Source organism: Oryctolagus cuniculus, chromosome 13 (assembly GCF_051225735.1).
Source record: "Oryctolagus cuniculus isolate XC-2025 breed Fujian yellow rabbit chromosome 13, ASM5122573v1, whole genome shotgun sequence".
In the NCBI taxonomy this organism is placed as follows: domain Eukaryota; kingdom Metazoa; phylum Chordata; class Mammalia; order Lagomorpha; family Leporidae; genus Oryctolagus; species Oryctolagus cuniculus.
In genome coordinates this window covers 69364068-69391715 of record NC_142879.1, presented here as the reverse complement: position 1 = coordinate 69391715, position 27648 = coordinate 69364068, and the positions used below count along the sequence as shown (strand labels likewise).

Sequence of the window (27648 nt, the reverse complement as noted above, 5' to 3'; positions counted from 1 at the left end):
CTCTGCATCAAAGAAGATTGATTTGTTCTTCTGATGTGTTGTTTCCATAGAAGCAGGGCTTAACCTTTTTAGGCGAAGATTATAAAGCTACCTAATTCATTTAAAATTAGGCTCCAAGCACCTCAGTGCTTAACGCTCAAGTGTTTCTGTGGGAGGTGCCCTCGTAATTGATTGAACTGCCAGGCGGGGTCTGGGAGCTGCCAGTGTTGGAAGACACTCATTCTGGTAGCAATCCAGGGTGCAGGGTGTTTTATTTTTTAAAAATTAACTTGATAAGGAGATAGAACTTCTGTGGGCGATCAGCAGAGTATTAATAAATGCCTTTTAATTAATGAACAGCATTGACTTCTCTTCATAAACACAGGAAGACAGGCACACAGGCAAGAGTCACATGCATTCAATTAAAGTAATTTATTGTACTCTTCCAGAACGGACATAAAGAGCATCTCGGGAGTTGATATCACAACACAATGTTATACACCATTTTCACAGCTAGCCTTGTGCTGAGATCCTTTTTTTAAAGAACATAGTAATTTTAAAAAATCTAAATATTTACATATTAATAAAACATATATACAGAAGATTGAGACATTACCCATAGACATGGAATTTTTTTTGCTACGAAAGCCTATAAAAAGGATTTCTGAATAAAGTCTGAACAGTAGTCACAGTAAGTAAACACAAATACAATTTTAATTTACAAAATATGATTTTACTGTTACAGTTTTGATATGTGTTTCCAATTGGTAAATCCACTGCACATATTTGTGAGGTGGTGGATTCCCACCCTTCCCCAAGCACTGGGAGCTCTCGGCTGTCTCCCGTCTTGGAAGGACGCGCCCTGGCAGGCTCATGGTACGTATTCACCCACCCACAGCCACAGGTCAGTGCTTCTGCCTCGACTAGCCACATGTTCATCAGAGTTATCAGAGTGAAAGGTCACTCGTTCATCCTTCCTATTCCCCGGAGAAGTATTCCATTCTGGGAGGGAGAGGACAATTTTTAAAGACATACGCTGCAGCAAAACAAGAGCCCTGGTGTGCAGACCTCCTTCAGAGCACTGGTTGACACAAGGGGAAAAGGAGGCATGCCCAAAGACAGGTCGGGCAGAGCTTCTCTGAACCTTCCTTGCAGCATCCGGAGGGAAGTTAAGAGATGCACAGGTATGAGATGGAACTGTCTAGCAGGTGGATGGACTGCACAAAGCTACAGTTAAGATCAGCCATTTGGCGTAAGACAGGCATGACTCGTATCATCTTGTGTTCACTGGTGGGTCTTCAGTGGGAGAGTGAGTTAGCCCAGGTCACTCCCCAGACCCCTGGCCCCAGGTGTAGTGTTTCAGTGTAATGTGATGCAAGGACCACAGACAGGTGCTAAGAAAATCCAGTTCCCCGGCCCTGGGCTGCCACATGCTCTCACCCTCCTCAGGCTCCTCCACAGCAGAGCACGGGGTGGGATTCAACAGCCTGTGCAGTTCCCGTGAGCAAGCAAGTCTGGGGGAGAAGGGCTAACGGCCAGCACAGCAGTTTCTAACCCTGGCGTTTGGTGGGTCTATAGTCCCAACTTCACTCTTGCTGATTTTTGACCTTTAGGTTAAGTGCCAGAGATTCAAGGCAATTTGCTTTATACAGTAAATGAGGTATAAACGCAGTGTTTCTAAATCAAAGTGGTATTTTAAATTCACCATTTTATTAGAGAAAGAAATCTGGAAGCAAATATTTCTAAAAAACAAAATACCCCTGTGGTAAGATAGCTCTTTAAAATAAATCCAGATTTTCACAGGTTGGCTTTATATAAAGTGGAGGGCGGGTATACTAGACAGCAAATGAACTACATGTTGAGTACATAATTTGTGGCTGGTCACCACACAATGCCAAAGCCCTGAGCCACTTGATTAAGATTATCTGCTCAAACCGTCTTTAGGTACCATGTAGATAATGACTACTCTGAATTTCTCTTCTAGTGAGTTATTTTGTCACTGTGTTGACACAAGTTCTGTGAAAGGTTTTTGTTTCCTAGGAATTCATGTACCATTCGCACTTACTCAATTATGAATGCTTATTCTGGGGTGTGCTGACATCCTAAATGATTTCCTCTAATGGGTCAGAGCTTTCCTGTCTCCCAAAACAACTCCTCCTTCTTGGAAGCTGATGGTCTAATTAATTTCAGAAAGAGCCATTCTCCTTTATATTGCATCTAAGCAATTTACATTAAATAAATATGCTTCAAAACTCTGTATTCACACTGGATAAAAATAGGGAAAAGAGGAGGGCTTTTTCATAATAGACAATGGACTCAAACTGGACCAAATGCTGGGTTTCTACAGGGGAGCAAATCAGCCCTAAAAAGGATTTATAGAAACCTTATGCCAGGCTGGAGGCTTGATTATCACAGGTGCAAAGGAAAAGTCTATGAAGGTACTCGGACATGACAGGAACTATTCGGACGGTCACAGAACGCCCACACTTTGCAGAACCTGAAATGCTACGTGGATCTCTGAGGAAATTCAAACAGAGGAAGTGACATGTGCTAAATGAGAGTCTAGCCAATGAAACCTGGATCTGTGTCCTCCGAGTTTTCTCTCCTGGTGTCAAATACATTACCTACAACAGAGACAAGAAGGTGAAGGGGAGAGCCACTTCCCTCAGCAGCGTCACACCCACTCCGACACCACGGCCGCAGCCAGGTGTCCTGGGCAAGGGCGGACCTTTTTAGGCAGGTGTTAACGTCACTAAATTTGTAGCCAATGCTTTGGCTGTGATAAACGAATAGTTCAGGAATGGGAAATTTGCAACGGTTATTATTTTTTTTTTGATAGGTAAGTCCAGGAATATGTTATTAGAATGTGCTCACGTAGTGGCCAGTGCTAGAAAATGGCTACATAAAATACAAGGGTACTTCAAAAATATCTGTGGAAAAAACTGAATTCAAAGATAAGTGTATATTGGTGCAAAAATTTTTGAAATTCATGCATACGAGGGGTCTTAGTAAAGGTCACGGAAAATGCACATTATGAAAAAACTACGCATGGATTTCAAGAATTTTTTGCACTAAAATAAACTTACCTTCTAATTCCATTTTCCATGAACTTTCTGAAGTACTTTCATATGAGTTACCTGCAAGACAGAATATCACACAACTAGTAATGTGGATGAAGATTTGTAGTAAGATGGAAAAATGCTTGCTGGGTAAAAACCCAAAGTCTCAGGAAACAAAATCGTATGTATTTGACCTTCATCGTATAAAGAAACAATAGAAATATAGAAAAGTCTGGTGAAAAAAAAAACCCTCAGTAATAGTTGTCTCTGGGTGGTAAAATTAGTTTAGTGCCTCTTTTTTATACCTTTATTCATTTTTACAAGGGTAAGTATGTAAAAGAATGCCAGTTATGACAAAAATGGCTAAGCCAAAATGCACATCACCCTACTTCAAATTCAGAAGCCACATTTTAAATTTTAGAAAGCACTGTTTCAATTTTAACTTTCTCCATACTTTTTTTTAAAAACGCAAATTGTTCCCACATTCTCGGTGGCGTTCTTCATTGTCCAGGTCCTCTCTCTACACCTGCACACAGCATCCGTGCACCTGCTGCTGCCTGTCACACCTGTGGGCAGGCATCTGAACAGCAGACCCTAACACCGCGCCGACTCCTGCCAGTTGTTCAAAAAAGGTCCATGGAACGAGGTTGAGGGACCATACGCAAGGTAAACATGTTCCTTCCCAGTCATATTTTTTTGCCCATTTTTGTTAAAAATAGACAAATGGGAGGCAAATGTAGTGAGCTGAAACCAAGGTCACTGGACTGCCTGATGGAACCCTGCCCTGGCCACTTCTAGCTCACAGAAGCACTTGACACCATTCCCTCACCCCTCCCCAACACAAGTCCTGGAAGGAACAGTAAAGGCCTTGGGAAGGTAATGAAGGCATCATTGGAACTTCTGAAGGACCGACTGTCGTCTTTGGCCCACACTGCTAGAGAGGTGCATCCCCCCACCGGCATGGTCTTGGGCACGCGGAAGGGCAGGGTCTTAGCAGCAACACTGCGTTCAAAGCAGTTGACTGAGGTGGGGATTTTAGTTTTACAGAGGCAATCAAGACACATGCTAGACTATCAAGATCATTTAATTTTAATACTGCAAAATTGGAGCACCAATCTGTGACTTCCTTCCCTTTTCTAAATGAGAAATTTTTTTTATCATACACCTTAGTAACCTGTATCAAATATCTATCAATAACCTACTGAAAAAGCCTGCAGGTGCAATCTACCATTTTATTATTATTATTATTATTATTATTACCTCACAGTTCTGGGAAAAATTTGAGACAGAAACTCAAGGAAACGAAGTCCAGCTGCTGGGAGTTGCAGATGGACTGATGGAGCACACTGTGGCGACTGTGAGACCTTGAAATGGAATCCTAAAGGGATTAGCACATCCGTCATCTCTTAGGCTCTCTAGGGAACATGCAGAGAGAAGCTGGCTTTGGCTTAGGTGTAAGAAAGCTCTACGGTGTAATGGCTGGGAGTCGAGGGGCCTGGGTTCCGGCCAGGCCATCAGCCGCCTGTGAGACCTTGGGAAAGTCATTTAATGTTTCTGGACCTCAGGCTTTTTTCCTGTAAAATAAAAGGACTGGATAAAAAGAAGGGACTGGACGACAGGATCTCTCAAGTTCCTTCTCATTCTCAGAGTCCTTGCAACTCTTTTCAGTTGCGGGAGGCTGTCCCAGCATCCCCTGGGCTCAGTTTTTCTCAGCCGAAGCACCTCTGCTTCCCTCTTCACACAGGAACATGTGGAAGTATTATTTCAAAGAGCCCCATGGTAAGACAGAAGAAAGGACAGGAAGGGAGGATGCTCAGGAGGCAGCTGGGGACAGCAGGGACACCCTGGGGAGGAAACACAACTAGAAAAGCCCACTGTTCCACGCCAGGGCTGAAAAGAATCAGGCGGAAATGCGTTGTCCTGATATTCAGAGGCTGACAGATTGGGAAGGAACAACAGAGATCTCATGCTTCCATTCTCTTAATTCACAAATGTGGAAAGAGCCAAACAAGGAGAGAAATCCCTTTTAAGTAGTGGTCATATATGGCTGAGAACTAGATACAAGCAGGTCCTTTTTGCACTATGTGGTTTGTTTCATTTATTTGCCCATTGATCTGCTGCTTAGCTACTGTGGGGCCGAGAAAGCAATGCATTATCTACATGGCAGAGTTGCTTGGTGCTCTGACGTCCACCAGCATATGGACTCTGCTTTCATTGCCATCTTGGGATGTGTACTGTCAATAAATGCATGACCTGCTCACACTTTGTTACTCCACTAATAATTGCCGAATTTAATTTAAAAAATACCACCCTAAATCTAGAGGAAAAAACACCAAGTTGGGTTTTTTCAGTTGGAAGGCTTTTTAGGGTGCCTGGATTTTGTCGGCAGTCGTCAGGTATTCTTTTAAGGGCAGTCAATAAGGATTCCTGAGGCCAAGTGAGGGAATAAATTGTTTGACACACGGCTCATTGATCAGACACCTGTTCCTCCTGCTCTCAGAAATGACCAACACACGGGCAGGAGGCCGGGGCCAGAGTTATTACGTGAGAGCTGAATAATGTCAAATCAGAATTCTGTCTGTAGTTTAACACAATTGTGTAGCAAAGGCACCAATGTAAGCTTGTATTTGGCTGCTCTGGTTAACAGTCCCGGGAATGTGTCACTCACGCTGGATGGACTGCTTTATTTAATCACTCAATTAAAACTCAAGAGTCACTGGGTATCCAGCATAGAAAGAACCGATCGCCTGTTGGAGGCCTTTTGGAAGAAGTGGGAGAAGACAGAAAAAGCATGCATGTCATCACACGAAATGCACGATTCTCATTCTAAAGTGAAATTTCACTTCGTGTTAAAATAATTTTTAATGTTTAAAGGCTTAAGGAATCAACATGTTGTAATACGAAGCTCTTAGGATCTGTTCTTCTGAGATTTTTAAGACTAGGAAGCAGAATGTAAGAAAAATACAACATTCCATGCTTCTTATATTACATGTTAAAAAAAAAAAAAAACAACCCTCTGAACACAGGGCTTGGGAAGCTCTGCTGAGGAGGCCTGGGTCTGTTACAGCAGCAGTGTGCTCAAGCATCTGCGTGTCTAATGTTACAAGCATTTTCAATGCAAATATTGTTGTGGCTGCATTTGGCAGCGGGTGATGAAAATGTAAATGTGTTTTACCTGTTGGTGGTAGAGAAATGCTGTCCAGCCTTTCATCACCGTCAGCCACCTCTGCTGGTTACAAGCAGAAAACACAAATCTCATTAGTTTCAGGGAGCACATTCATTTTACTGAATACAGTAATACAATTTAAAGACTCCAGGATACACAACAGTGTCTTGCTCTCTCTTCAGCTTCAGCTGGTTCACATTCCAGATTTTAGTATCATCATTTAAATACTTTTGATGATGACAGTGATATAAAATCAATTTCCCTGTATTAAAATTCATTTTTTAACATCAGAATCCTTATTCTGTCAGTAAGGATTTCAGTTCGTTTTTCCTTGTTTACGTAGACTTAAACATCCGACTGCCTCCGAGGTGGACTGTTGGATGTAGTCATTGAAGGTGTGCAGGTCAGTGAATTCCATGTGTCATTCCCACAACCACTCCTGACACACAGCTGTGGGAAACCCTAAGAAGACTGAAAATCCCGATCCTACAGCTGCCAATCTAATGTGGGCATAAAGAGGAAATGCATGTTTCTTTTCTTTTTTCATATATATTTTAAAACCATTTCATTTGAGCAAGCATCTTGCTCTTCCATGCAGTGGTTCAATCCTGAAATGGTTACAATGGCCAGGGTTCTGCCAGGCAGAAGCCAGGAGCCCAGAACTCCATCTGGGTCTCCCATGTAGGTGGCAAGTACTTGGGCCCTCATCCACTGCCTCTCAGCATGCATTAGCACGAAGCTGACTGGAAGTGCGAACTGGCAGTCCAGTGTGGGATGTGGGAGTCTGTGCCACGAGGCCTGCCCTCAGGTTCTTCATTTCTGCTTTAAAAATGCAAACTTTTGCTCCTTTCTGATATACATTTCAATCTCCTTAGGAGTCACCAAAAATCTTAGGCTAAATGCTAACAAAAGAGGACGTTTAAGTCTCCTGATAAATGGCGTGCCTGTGAGTCCCCCCTAACCTGCGGGGGACAGGGAGAAACACTGCATCACAGCCACGGAGATAACTGATGGCACCTGCTACGTCCCAGGGCCAGGGTCCCCTTTGGAAGTTCTCTGATCCTACACAGGAACGTGAGAACCACCGGAAAGCAAGCGAATACTGCCCCTTTTGTTGTTGTTGCTTGGAAGAGGGCTTCCATGTGGCCAGAAATGGTCAAACCTTTCCCCAGATGCTTTGTCCTCTAAGGTCTTGTCTTCAGGCGGATACACACTGGCCCTACTGAAAGACCTATTCTCTGTAGACCAGTCAGAGTCACCATGAAGGGAAGACATGGGATATTCTAAACCAGTTTTGGGGGAACAAGAGTAGAAACTGCTAAAAATGAGGTTGTAGATGAATACATACTAGGAAACATGTTCATGTCAAATAATAAACCGCATGATAGAATTTTGTGACTGTGTTTTTTTTTTCTTCATAACATTTGTTGAACTCTTTACTTAGCGTAGGGTTAATCTTATGAGTATAAAGTTAACTGAAAATAGGTCTTTGTAAAAATCAAGAGTGGGAAGAGGAGGGGGAGGAAGATGAAGGGTGGGAGTATGGGCAGGGAGGAGGGGGGTAGGGTGGGAAGAATCACTCTGTTCCTAAATTTGTATATATGAAATGCATGAAGTTGATATACTTTAAACAATAAAAAAACTGAATTGTGTAATTGTGTTTCACTGTGGAGGAAAAGCTTTAGGTATTTTAAATTTTATTCTTTGCAGTTTTAAATTATAGTACATGTTTTACAAGTAATGTTAATTTTATATTTAGAAAACATTTTCTTCTAATTGGTTTGAGTGAATTTGAACAGGTAGATGATTGTATTAGCTTTTCATTACTATAACAGCATAGCTGAGGGAACTGTAAAGAGAAAAGGTGGGGGCTGGTGCTGTGGCCCAGCAGGTAAAGCAGCTGTCTGCAGTGCCAGCATCCCATATGGGTGCCGGTTCAAGTCCCAGCTGCTCTACTTCTGATCCAGCTCTCTGCTATGGCCTGGGAAAGCAGTAGAAGATGGACCAAGTCCTTGGGCCCCTGCACCCGTGTGCAAGACCAAGAAGAAGCTCCTGGCTCCTGGCTTCCGATGGGCACAGCTCTGGCCATTGCAGCCATCTGGGGAGTGAAGCATTGGATAGAAGATTCTCTCTCTCTCTCTCTGCCTTTCAAATAAATAAATAAATCTTTAAAAAAAGAGAGAGAAAGAGAGAAAAAAGGTTTATTTAGCTCACAGCTTCGAAGGTTCTCCAAGTCTGGGCAGCCTCACTGGCCTGGCCTCTGGTGAGGGCGGCAGGTGAATGGAATGCAAGCAGAGGGAGGATCACAGAGTGAGCCAGGAAGCAAAGCCCAGGCCTTTGTAACTGCCATCCAAGAGCACGCTCCTGTTACGTCCCACCCCCTAGACACTGTAATTGATTAAGTTTCCACTCTCGCATCGCCAGCATCTTAGGACTCTGGGCTTGAAAGTCCTACACGACCTCTGGGGCCAAGTCATATTCAAACTGTCGGAATGCTCTACATGGAACTTCTCTCATAGCCTGGAATTTTAAACATTCTTCCACAATAATAATCATAATGAAACTTGACACCACCAATGAAAGCTGCCACTGTTAGATGCTTACCATTTTCTGAGTACTTGGCAAGCAACATGTCATTTCAACTTTGGAAATCCCCACAAGGTAGGTCTGTTTTATTTCATGCTTATTTTACCAAATGAGGAAACTGAGAGATGAAGAGATTGCGAAACACCCACACTTACAGAGCTAGGAAGGGGGAGTGCCAGGGATGTGAGTCGCTTTAAAAGTTTGCACTCCTGGGGCCAGCGCAGGTAAAGCCACTGCTTGCAGTGCTGGCATCCCATATGGGTGCCGGTTCAAGTCCCAGCTGCTCCACTTCCAATCCAGCTCTGTGCTATGGCCTGGGAAAGCAGTAGAAGATGGACCAAGTCCTTGGGCCCCTACACCCATGTGGGAGACCTGGAAGAAGCTCCTGGCTCTTGGCTCCAGGTTGGCTCAGCTCTGGCCATTGCAGCCATTTGGGGAGTGAACCAGTGGATGGAAACCCTCTCTCTCTCCCCCTTTCTGTACTTTCAAGTAAATAAATAAGTCTTTAAAAAAAAAGTCTGCACTCCTAATCTTTTTGCTATTAATAGTGCATACATCACAAGGATAATTATTTGCTCATTTTTAAAAATCTTGACGTTTTAGTTCATTTTATACTTTATTAAATTTCTCTACTTTACATGTGTAATTCTTTTTCAAAAATCAGTTTGGGGGATAAGTTAATGTTCCCTCTTTAATTCAGCTATCCTTTTTAAAAATAGGCTTATACTATTATATGCATTAGTAAGAACAAAACATATACAGCCAAAGATACACACACACACACATCATTAAATATAAATCAGCATAAGCTGAATAGGAGTGAAGTGTCAGAGATGAAGGACATCACTGTTATTTAAATTTAATTATAACATTTGTCTGTAACAACAAGCTCACAATCTTTCTTCTGTGGTGATAATCAAGTTGTAAAATTCAGAAAAGATTGAGCAAGTCCAATAAAAATTTAATAGCAGTGACAGCTTTACGCTCAGATCTAACACAAATAATAAATTGTGATTTCAGCTCCAGGAAATAATCAAATGAAAACAATAAAAATCCACACAGGATAAGAATCATTCTAGTTATAGGAAAAAATGGCCACACGTGATGAACGCTCCCGGTGAGTTTCTATCTGGACTCGGCTAACGACCTCTCAGATCCATGCTGGGCACTCCTTCTTCCTCGAGGCCCTGTGGACTTCCTTGACCTGGGAGCTAATTAGTTTGCCCACTCACAGTCAGCGTCTAGATCTAATTCCAGGAACTGAGTCATAGACGAGACAAGGTTGAAGTTGTGGCGTATCCATGAAACGCTGTTGGCATTATCATTTAGACCAGAACTAATCGAGACAGAAAGTGAGAGGGCAAGGAGTATTATGGGTCCAGGACTCTTAGTTTCCATCAGTGTCCCATGGGACATGCCAGTGGCCCTGGTTTCAGTTTGCTGGGTCCTGCTTTTGCGCTACTCAAGGAGAAGGAAGTGACTTGACAAAATCAGGAGACACTCTGTCCTTGGCAGGTCTTTGCTGGTGCACTTGGCTTGTTTTGGTCTGTATGCCTGGGAAGAGCAAGGTTTGGCCTTCTCTTCTCAGGTGCTAACAGATGCTACTACACACATGGGAGAGAAGTGCCAAGGCGCCAACCACGAGTATCCGGCAGGTTCTTGGAAGCTGATGGTCTGAAGTTAAAATGTGCTAAGTCCAGTATCCTGATGCCTGTAGTACAGGAGTGGACACTCTCCTGGGCGAGGAGGCCTCCAAGAAAGGCAGGGCTTGGGGGCCATTCTGGAGAACCAGGCAAATAGGGGGGAGAATGAGCATTGGTGATGTGCATGATTAACAGAAATGCCAAGATGGTTAAGAAATGTGCTCACCAGGGCCAGCACTGTGGCGTAGTAGGCTAAGCCTCTGCCTGTGGTGCCAGCATCCCATACGGGTGCCCATTGTCGTGTCCCAGCTGCTCCTCTTTCTATCCAGCTCTGCCTATGGCCCAAGAAAACAACAGAAGATGGCCTAAATGCTTGGGCGCCTGCACCTGCGTGGGAGCCAGAAGAAGCTCCTAGCTCCTGGCTTTGGATGGGCTCAGCTCTGGCTGTTACAACCATTTGGGGAGTGAAACAGCCAATAGAAGACCTCTCTCTGTCTCTGTCTCTCCCTCTTTCTGTCTGTAGCTCTGCCTCTCAAGTAAATAAATAAAAAATCTTAAAAAAAAAAAAAAAGAAATGTGCTCGCTGGCCAGTCTGCTGTTGGCAGGAAGAAGAGGGATGGTGGAGGTTCATACATCCTGCTGTGTGTGTGTGTGTGTGTGTGTGTGCTGTGGGTGGGGAGGGGGAAGGAAGACAGACAGGAACCTACAAGACAGCCTCAGCACCTGACAGGAGAAGGAGAAAGGCGTTTACCCATAAAATACCCAAGCATGGAGAAGGCATTAGAAGAAGACTGAAGCCAAGCTTCCTATTTGAGGCCTGGGCTCCACTGCCAGCCAGACTGCTGCTATCTCCCTATAGCTTGGGACTCCTACCTTCTTCAGAGGGTTCTCTGAAACCTTAACCCAGTAAGTCGCCTGGGGACTTTTAGTCCCTCTCCTCAGAGACGGGCACACGTTCTAGAACACATAGCCCTCTTCTTCCTGTCTCTGGAGCATTTAAATTAGTAAACCAACACTCTGCGTTTATATAGTTCTGTTCCTGCAAGCTCCCAAGGAGCTCCAAGGATGTCTCATGTTTTCCTGCAACCCTCACAGCCCGTGAAGCAGGATGGGACCAGGTGTGTGCACAGAAATCTGCTGGCCTGTCTTGGGCCAGGTCCACGTTGGTGGCACAGCTAGGATGAGAACGTGGGAGAATGACAGGTAGCTGGGTGGCTGCTTCTTGGGTACGGTGGCCCTTTGCCTTTCCTTTGGGTGTGCTGATAGTAAGCTGAGGTCTCTCCATTATGACGAACTTTAGATCTCTCAAATCTATTATATTTAGTGCTGTCATGGTCCGGGTAGAGGGTCTGCACTGGAGAAATCAGTAGGTAAACAGGTTCTAATATACTCAGTCAGCACAGACCAGGCAGGGATTCCCTGTTGGGTGAACTTACTGGGCAAATGTCTTTGCTGACACCTGTCATACAACTATAAAAATGACATCTGTCATCCACTCCCAACTCAACCCCTTATAGGAAGGGGCCTGGGGCTTGGTGATGTAACTTGAGGCTGAATTGGGAGGTGTGAGGGCTATGCCGGCAAAATGTCTGTAAATCCATCCCGAGTGAGGTCCCCCAGCTCAGGAAGCTCTGAATCTCAGGGGTGGGAGAGGACTGGAGAAGAGAAGGGGTGGGGAAGGGTGTAACACAACCAGGAGATGGGGCAGAGTAGGAAATGCGAGAAGCCTGCAAGGAGGAGGCAGTGGGGGGACACTGGAGTGATCACAAGGCACCCTCAGGAGCCCTAGCCACCCCGCGGGTTCACGTGGGATTACGTGATCAAATACTCTTGAGGGCTACACATGACCTTGACCACGCTAACAATACAGCCTTGTTGTCATGGACAACAGTCTCTTCCTTTCTATAATTACAAATTGATTCACTGGCTCATTCAACAAATGTTTCTTTTCTTAACATTTAATTAATTTATTTGAGAGACAGACAAAGATACAAAGGGAGCTCTTACCCACTGCTCCACGCCCCAAATGCCTGCAATGCCTGGGGCCTGCCAGGCTGAGGCTAGGAGGTGGGAACGCCATCTGCTCCCACATGGGTGGTGGAGATTTAACTCCTTGATCCCTTACTGCTGCCTCCCAGGGTGTACATCAGCAGCAAGCTGGAATGCGGAGTGGGGCTGGGACTGGACCAGGCACTCAATACAGGATGTGGGGACTGCAAGGTAACGGGCCAAACACCCTCCCTCTACACATATTTCTTGAAAGTGCCAGTCACTTGGGACACGGGCACGACTCAGAGGCAGTCTCTGGAGGAAACAGAAGGTTTAAAGTGTGCAGGCCACCTGGGAAAGCTCTAGGAAAAGAGAACCTTTCAGATGCTTATGAAAGGTAGAGGTGGCGTTTCCAGACAGAGATAATGCCTCAGCACGTGGGAGACCAGCCTAGTTCAGGAACAGAGAGGCCTGGAGTGGCTGGCGGAGTCTGGGGCCTAGGGTAGGAGAGGAGACTGGAGAGGAGGGCACAGCTAGACTGGGGAGGTGTCACAGTTTCACATGAAAAGGATCTGTTAGGGGCCAGCATTGTGGTGTATCAGTTTAAGCTGCTTCCTGCGATGCCAGCATCCTATATTGGTGCTGATTTCAGTCCTGGCTACTCCACTTCCCATCCAGCTCCCTGCTGATGTGCCTGGGAAAATGGAGTGCTTGGGCCCCTGCCAGCCATGTGGGAGAACTGGATAGAAGAGTTCTAGGTTCCTGGCATGAGCCTGGCCCAGCCAAGGCTGTTACAGCCATTGGGGGAATGAACCAGTGGATGGAAGATCTCTCTCTGTAATTCTATCTTTCAAATATGTAATCTTTAAAAAAAAAAAAAAAAAAAGATCTGTTAGAGACTGCTGTGGTTTGAATGAGGGCTCCAAAAGGCATCTGTTGGAAACTGACTTCCCAGTGCTGTAGTTGTTGGCAAGTGGGGTCTAACAAGGGCAGGGCCCTCATGAATGAATTAATGTGTTACTGCAGGAGTGGGGCTGTTATAAAAGGGCAAGAACAGTCCCCCCCGTCTCATGCTCTCTGCCCTTCTACCATAGGATGGTGTAGCAAGAAGGCCCTCACCCAACGTGGCCTCTCACTCTTGCACTTCCCAGCCTCCAGATACATTTCTGCTCCTACTGAGTGGCCCAGTGTATGGTGTGCTGTCACAGGGACAGTCACACTCAGTGTTAGCACTGTTCTCACACCTCCACACTAGGCAAATGTATACCATCACCTGCCGTGCGTCCCCAAGCCATCTCACACGCCAGCCAGAGGCTCGGGTCAGGTGTTTGATGTCTGACCTGAATTTGTTTCCATTTATTTACTTAATTAACACATAACCGTTGCATATATGTATGCTGTGTAACACAATGTTCTGAAATATGCATATACTTTAGAATGGCTAAAGCAGATTGATTAACATATTTTCACATACTCCTCATTGCTCTAATTTAAAAGTTTAAATTTACTTATTATTTATAAGGAAGAGACAGGAATGGACAGAGGCAGAGAGAGACAGAGAGACTCCTATCTGCTGGTTCACTCCTCAACTGCCCGTAACAGCCAGGGTTGGGGCAGCCTGAACTTCAGCTTTTCCAAAGCCAAGGGCCTGGACCCCAATCTGGGTCCCACATGGGCGGCAGGGACCTAAGTACTGGAGCCATCACCTGCTGCCTCCCAGGCACACATACGGAAGCTGGCCTGGAAGGCAGAGACACGACATGAGCCCAGGAACTCTGATTTGGAATGCCAGCGTCTAGGTGGTAGTGGCCCACTATGCCACACATCTACCACATCTACCCTCTGTTTCAGAGTCTATTTTATAGATCCCTTATATTATAAATGAGATTGTGCAGTAATTGTCTTTCTGTGCCTGGCTTATTTCCCTTGGCATAATGCCCTTCAGATTCATCCAGGTTGTGGTACATGACAGATTTCCTTCTCTTGAAAGGTTGAACACTATGCCATTGCGTATACGTGCCACATTTTCTCTACCACTCATCTGTAGGTGAACACCTGTGTTGTTTCCATGCCTTGGCTATTGTGGATAATGCTGCACTGAACATGGCAATGTCAGTGTGTCTCAGACACACTGTTTCCATCTCCACAACCTATACACACACACACACACACACACACTTATTTGATCTAAATCTCCTTTCTATTTGATATGGTGTTCCTGGTAGGATGATCATTGTTTTTTTTTTTTTTTATCTTAACACACTGGTACCTTCATAAAATCATGCAGATCCAAACAAACAAAAATCAATAGGCAGATAGAAGCAAACCACAGAAGACTCATTTTCATCCGTAAGACACATGAGAACACAAATGAGATTAGCAGACTTTCTTGTTTATACAATTTAGAGCAAATGGACTAAGATCATTTTGACCAATCTTAAGGTGAGTTTCAAAATCCATCTGAATAAGACTTTAAGATAGCAAACCATAGCATATTATATAGAAAGGTGCAAAGGAGCTTCCCAACAGGAATGGAAAGTGTGTATTATGAAAAACTCTAAATGGATTTTTCAGAATGTTTTTTGCACAGGTGCCCTTGTGGAGCTTCTCCTATAAGGAAAGAGGACGCTGAGACCACCTGGAGCCAAGGACTACGCTTGACAAAGTCTAGCAACTCAGCAGAGCGCTTGCGCAGTGACTTCCCTGCAGCTTGTCCGTACCTGAGCCTCTTTTTAATCTTCTTCTGGCCAGTTTAATTTGATCCTGCAGAATCTGTACCCAGTCTCTTGGGCCAGGAAGTTTATCCACATGGTTAGCAGTACAGTACTTTTCTGTGAAGACTGAAAGAAAACATGGAATCTAGTTAAGCATTTTAACAAATAAAATAGGCGAATCTGAAACAGGAACACATTTCAAGAAGGGGGAAGACAAGTGTTTTTCTGAATGACGTCAGTCCCGCAGTGCGCAGCTTCAGCAACATCCATCTCAGTCCTTTGGCAAAGATGGAGACTGGCTGGCTCCTGGCTACACACATTGTGCGAGGGGTCCGCCAAGAGTTTATGGAACAATGGATTTCAAAGAAAAGCTTATTTTGGTGAAAAAATCAAAATCTACATGTAGGTGTTTCATAGTACATAGTTTCCATGAACTTTTTGAAGACCCTTATATTGTGTTTTAAAACAAAACTGGCTAGAAATTAGAGATAGTAAGCAGTTCATATAAACACTGCTCTTTCTCCTTGGTCTACATCCATGTGTTGTACAAACAGAGAAAAAAAAAATGCTTCCTGCCGTCTCCTGGCCTCATGACAGAGTTCAGCAAATACATTAAGAGACATCACTTTTTTTGTTGTCCTCTCAACACAGAGTGCAGAACTACATGAGACGCTGCATGTTCTCATGGTGTGGCTCCTATTAGCTCAATCAGTTCTCAAAATAAATAATAATGTAATGTCATAATGCAAGTTCCAATTCCAACACAAGTCAACCAATCCCTTGCAACCTGTACTAGCTCTGCGGAACGAGCTGCACTACACGCACAAAAGTATCTCTGCGGAACCCTGCGACAGGACAAGGGGGAGCCAGGAGAACTCTGCTGGGAAAGCTGTGCAGTGGGCGACGGCACACAAGGCATGGAGCGGACATTCCTGCCTCACGCTCCATCCCCGGGCACCTTCCAGCTCGCCTCTTCAGCTTGCTTTCTGCAAGGTCACTGTCTCATCACATCATGCTGCCTTCGCAGTATTTAAAATATGGGAAAGTCTAATGTTTCCAAAGGCTGCTTTTAAAAAGAAACGACAAAGGAAAATATTGACAGAGTCAACTACAGAAAAAGAGAAATTTTCTACTGAATGAAAAATAAACATTTCATTAGAATGAGAAAAGCTAGTCGCACTAAATAGCACTGAAAAATGGTCAATATATAAGAGCTCTTTTAAATCAAAGAGTAACCTCAAAAGTTACTGGATAAATGAACTAAGTGTATACACCAGAAGACACCAGGTAAAATGTTCAATTAATGAGCAAATCAAAGAACTGTGCAATATGCTTTATATCTACTAAGTAACCAAAACAATATTTAAAAAATACCATTTGATGTAAACAAAACTGGGAACACAGAACACTGAAAGTCACTGTTGGCAAGAACTGACTATCAGGGCTGCCCTTGAACTGAGGAGGGAAAGGGCCAGGGAGGCTGGAGGGGAGTTCACAGTGGCTCTAGACTGGCGCGGTCACGCCTGTGTCCTCTGGGAGCTCAGCGGTGAGGGGCTCGGGGAGGCTGAGAGCGTGGGAATGTTTAGAATTGTCTCTGAGAAGAATGGGCAGGGCAGCAGAAGGCTTCCAAGCAGCAGAGACAGGTCTGTGGTTACAAAGATCTGCACAGGTGGGTTCCTCCCCTCGGTCCCCTGCAGCTCCGACTTAGGACACTGGCATGGCAGGGCTGGTCTAGGGTCAGCATTTTGTTTGGTGGGAGAATAGGGACAGAAAGCACTTGAAGATGAATGGTGAAGATATCCCCTAGGATGAATTACTTTACCTCTCCACTCTTTTCCTTTTTTTTTTTTTTTTTTTAAGATTTTATTTATTTATTTGACAGGCAGAGTTACAGTGAGAGAGAGAGACAGAGAAAGGTCTTCCTTCTGTTGGTTCAATCCCCAAATGGCTGCTATGGCCGGAGCTGCGCCAATCCGAAGCCAGGAGCCAGGAGCGTCTTCCAGGTCTCCCATGCGGGTGCAGGGGCCCTAGCACTTGCGTCATCTTCTACTGCTTTCCCAGGCCACAGCAGAGAGCTGGACTGGAAGAGGAGCAAGGGGACTAGAACCGGTGCCCATATGGGATGCCGGTGCCACAGGCGGAGGATTAACCTAGTGCGCCACGGCGCCTGACCCCACCCTCTTCCTTTTGACTCCCACAGATCTGGGCAGTGGAGCCAGGAGGCAGCTCGTGGACTTGGAGATAGCTCCAGTGATCAGGCAATGTCAGTGTCAATGGCTGGGAAGCAGGGCTCACAGAGCAGGGCAGGAGACAGCAAGAAGTGCCCCCGGTGAGACCCTGCAGTATCAAACAGCAGCAGCGGAGCAGCCGTGTGTGGGGCTGCTGAAATACCAACCCGGCGGCCTGCTGTGTGACAGGTGGGGCACAGCAGGACACGCAGCATGCACCTGGGACAGACACGGGGAGACGAGATCCCTGCTAGGCAGCCTGCTCGTACATCCCTAGGTTCTAAGGAACTGCAGGGTCCTCACTTCTGTCTCCGTCAAGGCACCTATAATAGTGCCTTGCACGGAACCGAAACAGAACAAAAATATCTGATGAATACACAGACATATCTTACAGTTTTCTTCCTACTGGAAGCCAAGAGAACGGTTCACAAATTTAGACTAACTGGGGGAGGATGGCCTTATCTGAGTTAGTAGGAAATCTTAATTGGCTATATTTAAAGATACAAGGTTTAAGTACATTCAAGTGCCCACAATAACAGTTGCTAATTAGAGAATTGCCAAAAGGTTCCTGAAGTTCTGTTTTAATAAATAGGAAAAAAATATTTGTGCATAGCATCCTGTTGCCTTGTACGAAAACCTGTACCCCCAAAAATGACTGGATGCACTGTCTTAGCAGGTAAACCTCTTCCCACGTGTAACAGTATTTATATAATTAATTTCCATAGCAACCCCTCTCAGACTGTGAGGTGTGTGAGTTGACATGATGACACATTAGAAAAGTAGTGGTCCCAGATGGACAAAGTAGACTGGGATTGAGCCAACATCAAAACGACTCCCATGTGGGTCAACAGGCAGGTCTGGGAGGGCCAGCGGGAAGGTGCGGACTGTCTTCTCCACTCCCTACGGGGTTTCAGATCAGACCTTTCTCATCTAACCCTGAGCACAGGTATTCCATCACTCCCTAAAAAGACAACAGTTTCTGGTTAATGTTTTCTCCTGCGAGTTAAAACTTGATCGGGTTTCCATGGAGAGCAGCGAGAGAAATAGCTGTCTCCTGGCTCTGCCTCCGCGGCCTCTTGAGGCCGTATCTAGAAACTTTTTGAAAAATGCCCACACAGGTGAATATTTCCACCAGGCACGATGGTGACATTCTAGCTCACGGGTTATATAGAAACTCAAAGGAGACTTAACTAGACTTTACCTACTGAAGATGAAATCCTGTTCTCACCATTACAACGGCAGATGAGGCCTTAGAACAAGGCCAAAAGATTGTCAATGCATTGATGTGAAAACAGTCAACAGCTCTGTGAATAGAGGGTACGGAGTAAGCAGAATATATTTTTGCTATCTGAATTTCTAGCTAAAGGTCAAGCTATTATCCTAGTAACAGTTCCATTAGGAGTAATGATGTGAAAAGAGGTATTGCATTAATGCATTGGGCTTCCTACTATGTTAATAGTGGGTCATTAAGAATCATAGAATAATTTGCATACATTCTTAGAATACAATACGTCCTAAAAAGACATTTCCCCCCTTTCCTATTCTAATATTTTAAGGAGAAGTGAGGGCTAATTTTAAGCGAGTCCAAATAATCTGAGTAAGTTTACTCCATTTAGCTAACAACTAAGCTAAATAAGAGTTAAAACATCTACTCTGCTTAATATAATTTCAGATCCCAAGGCACGGAGAAGTGTGCTAAGTCCCCAGGGAAATGACAAATGCTCGATTTGATCCGTACATGAATAATGACTTTCCCCAGATGCCTGCATTCATTTGAACCGTGCCCTTTAATTGTATATAAATAATGAATAAGCCGGTGGTGGCTGAGCACACACATCCTTCCCTAGGAATGCGGCTTTTAATATCATCATCAATGAGTGAGCAGCGTGCTGGGCGGCATGTCGGACATGCTGACTGCGCCACCCTGAGAGCAGAGTGGATTGGCCATGTTCCCCAGACGGCAATCCATTCACGCAGTGATTCCTAGGGGAATTTCCATCTGGATTTTTCTGACTCTCTGGGCTGGGAAAAGCAGAATATGGAATGAACTTTTAAAGGAAGTCACTGTGTTGCACAGACACTGTAAGCACCTTCATTTCCTGAATGAAATCCTCTGCAAACTGGCCCGCAGCAAGAGCCCACCTCTGGGTTCGGTGACTCTGCTGTAAGGACTTACGGACAAATCGATAAACTTTATATCAAACATGGGGCTTGGTGTTATGGCTGAACGGGTTAAACCACAGCCTGTGGTGCTGGCATCCCACACAGGCACCAGTTCTAGTCCCAGCTGCTCCAACTCCCTGCTAATGCGCCCGAGAAAGCAACAGAAAATGGCCCAAGCACTTGGCTGCTTGCAACCATGTCTGAGACCTGGATGCAGCTTCTGGCTCCTGGCTTTGGCCTGGCCCAGCCCTGGCTGTTGCAGGCATTTGGGGAGTGAACCAGTGATGGAAGCTTTCTCTCTGTCTCTCTCTAATGCTGCCTTTCAAATAAATAAATAAATCTGTTCTTAAAAAAAAAAAAGTTTACATCAAGCAGAAATGAAGGTTGGGTCCTTACGAGATTTGCCCAACTCCTGGAGTCTATGGATGGCTAGGAGGGACAAGAGCTCTTCAGTAGGGTCTCAGGTGACAAACAGAACCACCTAACTGGGGACTGGTTGTGGCCAGGGACATGTAAAAGGACACAGGTCCCTGGAGAGCAGCTTCTGCCTCACCCCTGAGTGAGAAGAACACAACCAGCACCCTTCACACATTCTCTTCGCTCCCCTTTTACTCTCTCAAAGCTATTATTCAGACGTGGGCCATGCAGCTCATACGTGTCTAACATAATCTTTGTAATCACTCACAGAGTAGGTACTGTGATCCTATATTACAGACGACAAAAATCAAAGTATGGACAGGTTAAAGAACTGGCCCAAGCTATCGGGAATTATTTTCCACATAAATTATTTACTTTTTAAAGTTGTGGAAGAGGCCGGCGCCACGGCTCACTAGGCTAATCCTTCGCCTGCAGCACCAGCACCCTGGGTTCTAGTCCTGGTTGGGGCGCCAGATTCTGTCCCAGTTGCTCCTCTTCCAGTCCAGCTCTCTGCTGTGGCCCGGGAGGGCATTGGAGGATGGCCCAAGCGCTTGGGCCCTGCACCCGCATGGGAGACCAGGAGAAGCACCTGTCTCCTGGCTTCGGATCAGCGCAGCGCACCGGCTGCAACGCGCCGTGTAGCGGCCATTTGGGGGGTGAACCAATGGAAGGAAGACCTTTCTCTCTGTCTCTCTCACTGTCTAACTCTGCCTGTCCAAAAAAAAAAAAAAAAAGTTGTGGAAGAGTACACAGGCATTATAAAAGAACAGTGGTTGCATTCTGAATACAAGCAAAGTAATAGGAAATAATGGCTTCCGTGCTGTAGTTGACAGTGCAGGGTTACTCTCAACCACCCCAACAGAAGCATGGAGGAGGACTAGGCAGAGAGAAAGCAGAGGCAGGGCTGAGCCCCAGCCCAGTGCCAAGGGAAGCTGGGAGCACACAGCGGGAAGCTGCAAATGCAAACTGGTCTATTGGTAGGATGCATGCATGGGCATTTTCATTTTGATCTTTTTTAACTGGCACATAATTGCACGTATCTGTGGGGTACAGTGTGGTAACTGGGTACATATATATAATGTGTCATGATCAAGTCAGGGTGGTTAGCATTTCCAGCTCCTTAAACATTTACATTTCTTTGTGTTGGGAACCTCTGAACTCCTCTTCTAGTTCCAACAACACATTGCTGTGCTTCAGAACACTTCACCTTGACCTTCATCTTGACCTCTGAGCTTTGATGACGCCAGCCCACATTTTCTGTGGCTTTACTATAGTTGGTTATGTAATTTCTTTGATGTTATTTGATGCATCATTCCTCAGTTTGGTGGAGAAAACGGAAATGCATAAACTGTAGGCTCCATATCTGCTCTAATAACCATCTGGAAACAGTCACTGTGGCAATCAAGGTCCTCTGGCAATCAAGGAAGGAGCTGGACTGAGGGCTGGTTGTTCAGGCACAGCCGTAAGGTTCTCCAAACCTTGGTGCAACTGTTCCTGGCCTAAGGACAGCTGACCTTTAGCAGCTCACTTGGTGAGTGGGGGGAAGGTCTAAGTCTTAATCTACACACAACACCTATACTTGGATGAGAGGTTGATAAATCAACTAAATGAGAATCAATGTGTAATGGTGGTGGTGGGGATTCTTCCTCTATCTTCAGTATTTGATGTCACAACCCAATACTTTCACTTCTTGGGATCAGGGTGCTACAAAAGGAAAACTAAACAAACAGAGGTTGACTGGTGGACACAGAATTAGACCCAAGGCTGTGGAGTGGGAACTGGCCAAATTTCAGGATGTCTGTGGGAAACTGCCCATCCTACTGCCAAAGTGGGCAGGATTATGCTGTACCATTGTTCTCTATGCCACAGTCTGCACAAAAGGAAGGTGTGGGCCCTCCCCCATCCTTCCCCTTAGAATAGCAGGCAATGAGAGCAAAGCTGGTGCCACGATGGGAGTAGCCATGACACACGGCATGCCAACCCCAACTGTGAAGAAACAGGAAGAGAAGTGGAGGAAGCCAGCTAGTAAGGAGAGGAGGCACAGACAGAGAGGCAGAGTTCCAGAGGGACAGAGAAGGTAGTCCATGGGACAGGGACACAGAGCATTGGGCAAGCCTTGGGGCAGCCTCCATTCCTGACCACTTCCACTCACAGCCTTCGGAGGCATCTTTTCCCTAAAGGAACTTGAATGAAACCCTGCCTTTTGAAACCCAAGAGCCTTCTTGAAGGTTGGAGTAGACTTGATTCTCAACGCACCTTGGGTTACATATGATCACCCACTCTAACGTCTTCCAACCTCAGCACACTGGGCGGGGATGGACAAGTCTCTCTGCTTTCCTATTGCTGGCTCCTGTGCACCCACAGACCTCAGAAGCACATCATGAGACACACAAAGGATCTTTTGAGATGTGATTATTTCAGCATACAGCTTCTCTCATCTGTTTTCGATGGTTCTTATTAAGAGCAATCACAGTGGATGATGTCTTCTCATTCTATACACAAGCTGAGGAGTGCTTTATACTTAGAACCCGAACCCCACTGTGCCTGTATTAAAAACATAACATGCTTTCACTCAGGAGTACTTATCCAGCACCCATAATGTGCCAGGATTATGCTAGGTGCTAGTGAAAACAAGGCCCCTTGTCCTCAGCCAGCTTGCAGTGAAGTGGAAGATAAAGGCAAACGGAAGGTCTGGAGCAGTACAAAGTACAACTGCTACTGCAGAAGTTAATGCAAGACACACAGGGGAGGGGCACCTCTGTCTTAGTGGGGCAGACAGCGGGGAAAGCTATTAGATAAGTGATGGCTAAGCCAAAACCTAAGAAAAAAGGGAAGCTAAGGACAGGGAAAAGAAGGTGGAGACGGTTACAGGCACCAGGAAGAGCATGTGCAGACCAATGGCATACTCTGCAGCTGTCCTGGCCAGGGGGAGGGTGCACCTAGCAGTCTCAAGAAACACGAAACTCAGGTTTACCAATAAGAGAACAGGAAATGAGGCGTTGGGAAGATGGGACTGAAGCCTCTGCAGGAAGCTGTAATGGGAGTAATGATCTGCCCATCAGCCTGGGGAGGCCACAAGCAAGTTCTGTCTACTTTTCAGGGTGGGTGGGGGAGCTGCCTTAGAAGATTCCAGATGCTTGGTGTAGAATGTGCAGAGGTGCTCAAGTTTGGTGCTGCATCACCTGCATGAGAGCATACACATTGCTGCTGATACCTCCAGACAAAAGGAAAAGCAGGATTCTGAAGGGGTGCTCCTGTGACCTGGGACACAGCAGACTCCCAGAGAAAAGAAAACAAACACAAAATGAGAAACAAAACAAAATCAGGCTTACCACATAGTTAAAGATAATGAAACACTTGAGGAAGCAATTCACCATAACCAACAGCCAGCAGGCCCAAGAAAAGCAGGATTAGACCCCCACTGACTACAGGCCATGCAATGGCAGGATAAGCATGTATGAAATGACTAGGAAGGGACTCAACAAGAAAATATCAAAGCCCATTTCAAAAACAGACAGAGCTTAAGAGAAATTTAAAAATACACTAACCAAAACTTAAAAATTCAAAAGATGGGCTAATAAATTAATATCACTGAACAGAACAGTAAGATACACACATCTCAAGAATCACACAGATTGTGACATCGAGAGATGAAGAAATAGAAAACAAAATACATTAAGAGATTTGCAAAATGAATTGAAAGGTCCAATAAACACCAGTTGATGTTTCTGAGGAAGAAAACTGAAAGAACGAAGGAAAGGCAAAATTTAAAGATAGTAGGTGAAAAATTCCAGAATTTTTGAGTCATGAATACTGGGTTCCAATAAGCACCACACCTCAGCAGGTTACAAGACGTGTAAAAAGAAACTGGAGGACGCCCAAGGCAAAGAGATGGTGAAAGGAACCAGAGTCAAAAGACAGGCCATCTGCAAGACAGCTGGATCCAGAAGATACTGGAGTATCTTCCACGGCACTGAAAAACTCCTCCTCATTCTAGTTTAAATTACTGAACTAAGTGCCAACATCATTCAATGGGGGTGATGGTGGAATAAAGAGATTTTCAGAACAAAACTGAAAGAATAGATACACCCTCCCTCATCTAAAATACTACTGAATGCATACTTGAGGGAACAAGAAAACCGAGGCAAGAACTGGAATGGAGAGACAAACGGGGAGGAGCAGAAAGGAGGGCAGGGCCTAGAAGATCCTCAGAGTTGTCATCATGCCCCTGTCAGGACAGCTGTGTGGCACTGGCTTGGGAGTGGACACGAGACTGGGTGCAAGCAGGGCAGGAAGGCTGCCAAACAAAGGATCACAAAGCAGCACAAGAAAGGATGATGTTAAAAAGAGGGAAATCATGAACCTGCATCTCTCTCACATTTTAGGCAAAACTGAATTTCAGCTGGAGTAAACAGAACATAAATAAGTAGACTACAACTTAAATTTTGTTGAGAAAAAAGTAAGAGAATACCATTCGATCATCAGGGTAGGGAGATTTTTTTTTTTAATGGGCTCACAAAAGCAAACTGCATTAAAAAAGGAAATCTGTCAAGTCTCAATCTTGCTAGGATTAAAACATCTGCATGGGCGCCGGTTCTAGTCCTGGCTGCTCCTCTTCCAATCCAGCTCTCTGCTATGGCCTGGGAAAGCAGTGGAAGATGGCCCAAGTGCTTGGGCTCCTCTCCTGCACCTCCTGTACCTGGAGGAAGCTCCTGGCTCCTGGCTTCAGATTGGCCCAACTCCAGCCATTGCCGCTGTTTTGAGAGCATACCAGTGGGTGGAAGACCTTTCTCTCTGTCTCTCCTCTCACTGTAACTCTAGCTGTCAAATGAAAAAAATCATCTGCAAGGTCTTCATCAATGGGGAAAAAAAGAGGTGTTATCTGCCACTGACAGACAGAACTGCTAACTGACAGAACTCTGGTAAGTTAGTAAGAAAATAATGACCTAATGGAAAAGCAGGAAGAGGATGGAAATTCAGAGGAAAAATCACTACACAGTGGTGAGCACGGTACGACCCTCAATCTCATGGACTTCCAGGGGTTGCAACACTGAAAAGCCACTGAGGTGCCCTTGGGAGTGGTCCCACTGGCGACAATTAAAGGCTGATTACACAAGATGTTGGCGAGCATAAGGGCACACGGGAAATTGGGTTTGCATGTGCAAACCACATCAGAGCGTCATGTGGCACGGCCAAGCGAAGCTGCAGGTGCTGTTGGCTGCCACCCAGCCTTTCCACTACCCAGTGTGTGGCCCAGAGAAACTGAGGCAAGCACCAGGACCCAGGACCCACGAAGATGACTGCTGCCATGGGGGAACAGGGAAAGAGAACCACCTCACTGTCTCTGAAGAACGGAGAAAGAGAAGGGCTTTATCAAGTAGCGATCAGCAGTGGAAAGGAAGAAACTAGTTTCTAATCTACTGAGACAGATAAATTTCAAAAAAAGGCAAAAGCAAGCGAAGTTGCAAAGCAGTATGATGCTGTGTGTATACTCCTAAGTGCACACAACAACAGGGGTTATGATTTACAGATACGCATGTATCTAGAAAACATGAATGGGGAAGACATGCACCATCTGCAGGCTACACTGAGGGCGGGGGTGCAGTGGAAGAAGAAATAGGAATGGAAGGCAGAACCTTCTGGTTCTTCAAAAAAAAAAGAGAGAGAGAGAGAGAGATGGGATAGGAAGTAACATCTGTTTGAAAGCTCAGGGGTAAGGCAGAGGAAAGGAACCTCGACGAAAGTCTTCACCACATTCAAGAGGAAGAGGAACTTCGTGATTTCTTTTTTACCCTGAGGATCACTGAAAATAGGGACGATAGTCACTCTTCAATCATCTACCAACAAATCAGGGTCTCTGTCATAGGTCAATGCCCTGTAAGTATCAATACTGACTGCATCTCAGTTATACTCCTTACACACACACACACACACACACACACACACACACACTTGGGATTAGCAACAAAAGCTATCTTTAAAAGAGGACTGGGCAAAGGGATAACATAAATAAGACAAAGTGTCTGCTAATAATAATTGATAGAATTAAAAAGGAAAGAATGATCCAACACGAGAAGCAGGCCACACAGCACTCATAGAATGACAAACGTCCTAAACAACACTCTGGCCTCAGAATCAGCCCTTACGGCATTCAGATCTGGCTAAAAAGCCCATGAGAGCATTTCAGGCATAGAAAGCCAAGACACTGTAGCAAAAATAATGTCCTACATGAAGTGCCTATAGTGGTTTTCAAATTAAGCAATGTTAATTTTAACTTATAGTGATTTAAGAAAGACTGGTGCAGAGCTCTTTTATAATAACGACTGTTGAAAAATATGATTTACACTTTTCTTTGGTGAGCTGTGCTACAACACAGCTTTGTTTAATGTGTTTGGTATATTTCAAGAGAATAAATTAAACCTGCCAAATATGAAGATCTGGGTAATAACAGACTTTGATGTAACAGTGTCTTTATTGATCCTTCCCCTGAGACCCACTTTTTCCCTAAACAAAGAAAAAATGTTTCAGAATCTTAGGACTCGTAGAAATTCTACTTGGAAGGCATCCTGGAAATATCTGGCAAAATTCATTTACTGTATAGATCAAACAAAACAAAATGTAAAGACTGAGACTCATCAGCTCAGAGTTAGGCATGAAAGTGTGTGCATGCCAATGCCCTCCTTTGCACACCCCTCTGCTCCCCAGAATGCTACTGAGGGGGAAGTCATGTGTTTTCCTCTGTTTTTAAAGCTAGTTTTACTCAGAATATAAACTTCCAGTCACTCCATGAGGAATCCAGTTCACTACTGAGCCAGTAGGTGAACTCCAGGACCAGAACAAGCTATGATGTACTCAGGAGGTTCAGACAGCAGTCCCACCCACAGTTCAAAGGACAGAGGACGATGGGCTGGGAAGGCAACGGTGGTGGTGGTGAGGTGGGGCTCTCGATCCCAGGGTCAGATCAATACACTAACACCCGCCAGCCATCACTCCCTGCGGCTGTCGCACCACAGAAGCGAGGTGAGAATGTTGGGACATCAGGACAGGGCTGGTGCCTCAACGGCAGGGTTTTGTTTCCTGCTTTTTCACACGGTGGTAGCTCTTTTCTAATTGAGATCAGTTTCAGGAAAATTTGGGGTCACCTATTGAGGCTGGCAATGAAATTCTCAGACTAATTCGATACTTTCTCTAGGAGGCACCACATTGCTTTAATGATGAATGCTAAAAAAAAAAAAAAAAAAACAAAAACAAAAAAAAAACCACACATGGATGGATAAATATATTGACTTATCAAAAAATCTTGCGATAATAAGAGTAAGAAACAGCACATTTGTCCTGACTATGGATTCCACTATCAGATTTATTTAAGCCCAAATCTCATACTGAATTATACTTTACCTTTTGAAGATGATTACTCTCTGGTATGAATCAAGTATGACAAACTATACCTTCCTTACTACACATTGTAGTGCTTGTTCTCTGATATTTAACGGTATTCCATGCGCTCAAAGCCCTTTCTGAACACTAATTTGGTTTTATACTGGGATCACCTTGATATATTTGATAGACGAGATCTGTACCACCTTTGATGGTATAAATCATTTGGTATACGTCATTCAGTGTGTCTGCTGCTGTTGTTTCTTCTCATCTCCACATATATTCTGCCTTCTTGAATTTCCAACTTGTCATGGAATTAGTATTCCT

The 27648-nt window shown here is 44.9% G+C and overlaps 1 protein-coding gene across 26 annotated transcripts in view; it reads right to left on the bottom strand.

The window, feature by feature from the left end:
* Nucleotides 1–396: 396 nt before the first annotated feature.
* BEND7 (BEN domain containing 7) overlaps nucleotides 397–27648 on the bottom strand; it is a 98059-nt gene continuing 70807 nt past the window's right edge. For 5 of the 26 annotated variants that reach the window (XR_016219106.1, XR_016219109.1, XM_089311727.1 and 2 more), the window contains 4 exons: nucleotides 15143–15262; nucleotides 6214–6264; nucleotides 3066–3116; nucleotides 397–2603 (listed from right to left, as the gene is read on the bottom strand). Coding sequence is in view for 14 of the 26 variants with exons in the window: in XM_089311727.1 (XP_089167853.1) it covers nucleotides 2542–2603; nucleotides 3066–3116; nucleotides 6214–6264; nucleotides 15143–15262 (284 nt within the window). In the remaining 12 variants the exon portion in view is untranslated. Of the gene's footprint in view, nucleotides 2604–3065; nucleotides 4613–6213; nucleotides 6268–15142; nucleotides 15263–27648 lie in introns of those variants that run through there. The other 21 variants (XR_016219103.1, XR_016219108.1, XR_016219112.1 and 18 more) reach the window with 12 other exon arrangements.